The following is a 5,882-nucleotide window of genomic DNA, read 5'->3' as shown; positions in this document are numbered from 1 at the left end:
CACACATGTGCATGTACCTACAGCCTTCAGCCATAGCATTCGTGAGAGTAATTGAAAATGAAGTCATATTTTATTCAAATCTCACATGCAAGCTGTCAAGAGGTGCTTCCATCAATGGCCCCACAAACCTGTTGCAACAGGCGTACAGCACATCTATATTTATGTGCGTGTGTATATATACATACACAGGGATGTGGCACAGGTATTATTGATTATGTAATTTTATCTGTGCAGACACATTTTCTTTTACTACTTAATGAAACTGTTTTATAATAATTAATACAGTGTGCTTTATAAGAAGATAAACAACTTGTTGACGTAATTTTATACAACTCCCACTTAGTGAAAACATAATTCAACTTTATCATCAGAAGATAAAGGTGAATTTAAAAAAAATCCCACTTCCCCAGAAATTCATTAAACAGATATTTCACAATACACATATTCCTCGATTTATTCAATAGTTGATAGCTGTGTTCCAAGAAGATGTCACAGAGAGTGGAACCACACAATTCAAACATAATTTTCCTATCTCCCCTTTGCTGTCCTCCTCCACAAACTCACAAAGTAATCCGCTCATCCTTCCTTCTCATCATGTCTCTCCATTGGGTGGCAAGCGCTCTTAACTGAAACTGATCTAAATTACCTCAATGCATTAAAATTAAAGTACATTTTTTGAGTATTTGCACATGGGTGAACACATGAACAACCCTATAACTTGACACACTATGGTGTATGTATGATGGGAAAAAAATTGAGGCAGATGACTGTCTCACATGCAGTGCCTACTTCTGACATCCCAGGTAAAAATCTACACAAATTTAATATATTTTAAAACAAAGTGGTGACTAGAAGAGACAGGTTTATGATTAGGGGGATCAGGGTTGTAACAAAAACTATTAAATGAGTCAAATGTGATTCTGTTACAATGATATACCAACGTTTAACTGAAACATAACCACCATTCTGAATCTCAGAGAGTTTTCATCCGGCAAGGCCTGCTTTCTGGCGGCACTTGTGCATCAGGGCATGCAACATGAACTGTTTGCGTGACAAACTTCGGACTTGTTTCAGGAACACGTCCAAATCAATAACTCCACGTCTTAATGCTTCCCCCATGTAGTATATTGCGTCCTCTGTCGCAGCCTCCTCAGCAAAAGCAATCAGCAATCTGGAAAAGGTAAATAAAATGTAACTGTTCTGTTGGGAGTCGGGATAACTTGGTCACTATAGCGACTAGGCTACAAGCTGTAAAACCAAGAGATCGGAGTTTGTTTCCTGGCATGAGCAAAAGATTTTTCTCTTCTGCACAGTGTCCAGACCCAGTTTGCCTACCCAATTGGTATCAATGGTGTCGAGCAGAACCCTGACCACCCATACATGAGGTGTAGCTATACCTCCATTCCAACAGACACTTTCATGGCATGGTACCCAATTAATAAAGTACAGTGGAAACTTTACCTTCTTACTGTCCTGTTTCGTACCACAAACACCCATAAGATTTTATGACAGTTTCTCTGTACTCTCACCAACATGTACGGTAACAAGTATTAAAGCAATGACAACCCATTTCCTCCCTTCCTTCAGGGAGTGGTTATGGGGTTTCCACGATTTAGGAAGACCACCATTTAATGTTTCTTTTGGTGACCAGTAGATTTGACCACTAAGCTGAGGAAAATCTTGAACAGTGGAAATTTAATACTGGGATCGCTGACTTCTGATCACTGAAATTGGATCTTAATCAGGGGAAATCTGAAATTGAGGAACATGAAATGGGAGTTCCATCCTAATGTAATACAATGTAACATGATGGAATCTAATCTAATGTGAGGGCATTTCAAAAACTACATAAACCAGAGATCACAGCTGACCACAACAGCTACTCATAAGTAAACTTCAGATAATATAATGGTGATGGATTTCAGTGTTACGTACTGTTTATAAAGTGGAGCAGTTGTGGTGACAGCTTCGTCAACATCAAGCGGCTGCTGCTCCGATAAACGTTCAATGTCTTTCTCCAATTCTTTCTCCTTGTCTTTAAGAATAGATATGTTCTTATCCAACTCAACCTGAAAATAATAATGGTTTCAAAAGTGTAGTGGGTCACAGGTCTCCAAGGGGTCACTGCCTACTCTAACGGGGGACACTGAATTCGTAAGAGTTATTCAAAACACAGTTGCATCCATGTACAGAGTGGCACACAAAGTGATCCAGTACTTCATCTATTAGTAAAATCTTTATTTCAATTAAAATACTAGAAAATAAAATACAAAAAGAAAGACACTGCTTGCAGATCTATCCTCTTGAATCAAGTGTTCAACATGACCACAAATTACGTCTGGCAACTTCAACACGAACTGCGTTGTTGTTGATTACTCAACAGCACATATCCTCAGTTATCTCATTCCAGGCCTGACTCATTAGCGCTCTCAATTTCATTACTGTTTGCAGCTTTTTTGAAAAAATCTTTTCCTTGAGGAATCCCCAAATAAAATAGTCACATGGGTTTAAATCATGACTATTTGGGAGCCAGTTCTGTCCACATGCAAAACAATCAGGAAATCCATCTGGGATGACACATGAATCATTTTGTATGGATACAAATTCAAATACAGTAGAACTTGGTTATAACGTCATCAAAGGGACCTAAAAATAGTGTCGTTATAAACGAATGTCGTTGTAACCGAAATGGGCACTTCCACAGTAGCCTTATGTTAGTCACGTAAAAATCTACCAAAAACCAAGTTAAAATGTTGCATTTTTTAGTGAAATATGTAGTTAAGTACAGACTAACGTAACATTAACGTGGAATTGATATGGATTCTCCATATCGTTTGTACTGTAGAATTCACCAAACCAAATTCGCGGCATACATCAGCTTTTTTCCTTCCATTTTCTATTTCACGAATCACTTTAACTTTCTCTTCAATGCTTAAAACTTTCCTTTTCATTGCCATGTTTTCGCTACTGCACTTCTCTGGGTTTAGGCAGGAACACTATAGGGTAAGTAGACAATGTGAGGTCCTGTTAGACGAGATTCTAGGAAAGGAATGCAGTTAACAACCTGCCGCGTCCTCTTGCACTATTCACGCAGTCCCACCCCACACCCTTGTTTTCGCATAAAACCCACGCTCCTCTTGCAGCCCGCGGTCGTATTCTTCCAGGACAGTCACGTCAGCAAGTAGAGAAAGTGAGGGTGGGCAGACACATCGAACTTTCCCACGATATCAGAGAAATTCAGGAATGAAAATGACGTTACATACGAGGTTGATGCATTTGTGCATGTCGTACTAAGCAAGGTATAAAAACAGTTGCTTTATGAGGAATTAGTTCGTACCATTGAATATTTGACGCAATAGACAAGGTGTCGCAGAAACCGATGTTGCTATAACCAAGTTTTACTGTAATTTTTCAATGTTCATTGCACCGATCGTCTGAATATCCCTATTTGTGCTGCAGCCTTCCTTGTTGATTTACTGGGGCTTCTTTGCAACGCCACTTTAGCAGCATGAGTGTTCTCCGGAGAACGCACTGATGAAGGCCAGCAACGTTTCCTCTCCAACACTGAACCATTATTATTAAATTGGTTATAAAGTTTGTGAACTGTTTTAAACGACCAGCCTCTGTTGGGCCACAACACTTCTTGCTTCAGTAATGAACAACATTGTTTTTATGCATTGCTGTAGTCTCCTTTGGTCAGCCATTTTATGTAAACAGGCGCATGAGCGGGAGCAGCACGACACTAGCGTGCTTGGGAAGAGTAAGAACTAATCTCCATGCGTTACCATGTTACAAAACATTGTTCACTGCGTGGTTCAGTAATTAATACTAAATCATTTCATGTGCCATCCTGTATAATTCATAATTAAAAATAATAACAACAGTAATTTTGGCAATCCAGTAAAATGTAATCTTTGTACTTCTGGAGAAGGTAGCCACAGTTGGCAAAACATTTCAGTTCTTTCACAACTGTACAGGATATAAAGAGAGTGTTAAGCTAGTCAGGTTTCTGTTGTCATCATACAGCCTGACAAACAGACCTGCAACAATGTGCAAAACTGTACTTTTCACTGACCAACACAGACGAGTGTTGCATACATGTATGTATTATTTTAGGGGGCTGAGGTGTCACAAAGTCTGAGAAACCCTGGTGTACACAATGGTAAACACATATTATCCAAAAATATTTCTTTCCTACACAAGATATGTTTGTGGTACTTGCTGCAGTAGTGGGGTGTGGCCGAGTCTACTTGGTACTGCGGCCAATACTGGCCTACTGTACCAGCCCCAGATGACAGATGAATGGTGATTGTGGCGCACTTGGCAGGGGAAATTGAAGTACTTGGAGGAAACGTGCCCCACTGCCACTTTGTCCACCACAAATCCCACATGACTTGGAGACCAGTGACTAACCGCCTGAGCTATGGTATGCCCTCTTGCAGCAGCAACTATGAACACTGCTATCTACTGGGATGACATTTTGTCTGGTAAATGTTTACCAACATTTTGGAACATAACTGGATCTACTTCCAGAGCTGACAACTAACCCATGAAAGCATTTTACCAAGGCCCTGACTCCAGTCCTTCCTCTCTCTCTATCCAGACCACTTCTTCCTTGCTCACCTCACTCCTCCACTGTGAAGCTGTAAGCAGCAGGTTCCAGGAAAATGTAACAATTCACCAAACTTCATGGCTTCGCATACCAGAAGACAGTGCACACCACAAGGGATCTGACACTCTCACAATGGTGCTTACAAAGAGTTCTGTGTTATGGGATGTAATGTCATGTAGTCCACTGAAAGTCAACCAACATTTCAGAGCAATATAACATCTTCAACTTCAGGGTCGCTAGTTTTGACTCTGCTTCATGCTGTTTTCTTGCGTGGCTTATTCTTCAACCATGAAGATATGAGGTGATAAGTTTCTCTGAAATGTTTCATGACTTTCAATGGTCTATACAAGGCACAATATGCTCGAAGACACAACTCTTCTGTATTCACTAGAGACAATTCTGTCTGAATCTCTAATCTTTATATATATCTCACCTGTTCTTTCTCCAGTCGTGCAAGGATGTCTTCTAACTTGCTTTTCCCCTGCAGCAGTTCCTGCTGGGTACGGCTCAAAGTCTCCAACTCAGCTTGCATCTGCGAGAACTGCTCTCGTAAGCGTCTGCGTACCTTGTCTTCCACAGCAGACAGCAGCGAGGCCCTGATGTGCTCCTCAGTAATGGTTCCCGTAGTACCACCTGAACTGTTGGCTGTGTTTATTGCGGGTGGTGACTTGAAACAGACATTGACATTACAATTACAGTCTCTTCAGACATGACACCGCACAATTTGGTACAGAAGTACCAACATTTTAGACGACTCTACATAGATTTCTCTAATCGTACTGCTACAGTTGTTACTTTTATTTTTTTCTGTAAAGAACTTGTTACTTAAATACACATTCTGTGTAACTGAACAGTCGCCAGTCAGTGAGTGTTCATTCATAAACAATACTTCTTATACAATGTGCTGTTATGTCTATGAACTATCTCCATACAAAATTTCACATGCCCAGTTGAAATCATTCATTAGTTATCATCATTAGACTGAAAATTAATTACATACTTCACAAACCACAATTTTGCTGTTTGCGGTTTACAAAAAATGTGGTATATTCTCCAATGATCTATCATACTATGTTAAGTGGTGCTAGCGCCACCCCCCACCTCAAAAGTTTCGGCCTCCTGCCTGTTATTACTCACTGCAGGAAATAAAATACGGTATTGAAGTAGCCTCTAATTTTGTAATGTTCATACCAAGTACCACAAAACCAGTTAAATGGTAATGGTAAAGGTAAAGTTGTCCCTGCGCTCAATTAATTAAGCACCACACCAT

The 5,882-nt window shown here is 40.1% G+C and overlaps 1 protein-coding gene across 7 annotated transcripts in view; it reads right to left on the bottom strand.

The window, feature by feature from the left end:
- Window positions 1–463: 463 nt before the first annotated feature.
- Window positions 464–5,882, bottom strand: part of LOC111861808 (tumor susceptibility gene 101 protein) — a 24,561-nt gene continuing 19,142 nt past the window's right edge. For all 7 annotated transcript variants that reach the window (XM_023846686.2, XM_023846688.2, XM_023846684.2 and 4 more), the window contains 3 exons: window positions 5,046–5,279; window positions 1,936–2,069; window positions 464–1,171 (listed from right to left, as the gene is read on the bottom strand). In XM_023846686.2, the coding sequence (XP_023702454.1) occupies window positions 985–1,171; window positions 1,936–2,069; window positions 5,046–5,279 (555 nt within the window). In that variant the 3' untranslated portion in view covers window positions 464–984. The remainder of the gene's footprint in view (window positions 1,172–1,935; window positions 2,070–5,045; window positions 5,280–5,882) is intronic.

Source organism: Cryptotermes secundus, unplaced genomic scaffold, assembly GCF_002891405.2.
Source record: "Cryptotermes secundus unplaced genomic scaffold, Csec_1.0 scaffold620, whole genome shotgun sequence".
Lineage (NCBI taxonomy): Eukaryota > Metazoa > Arthropoda > Insecta > Blattodea > Kalotermitidae > Cryptotermes > Cryptotermes secundus.
Note: the sequence above shows the minus strand (reverse complement) of the source record. Positions and strands in the feature narration are given on the sequence as shown.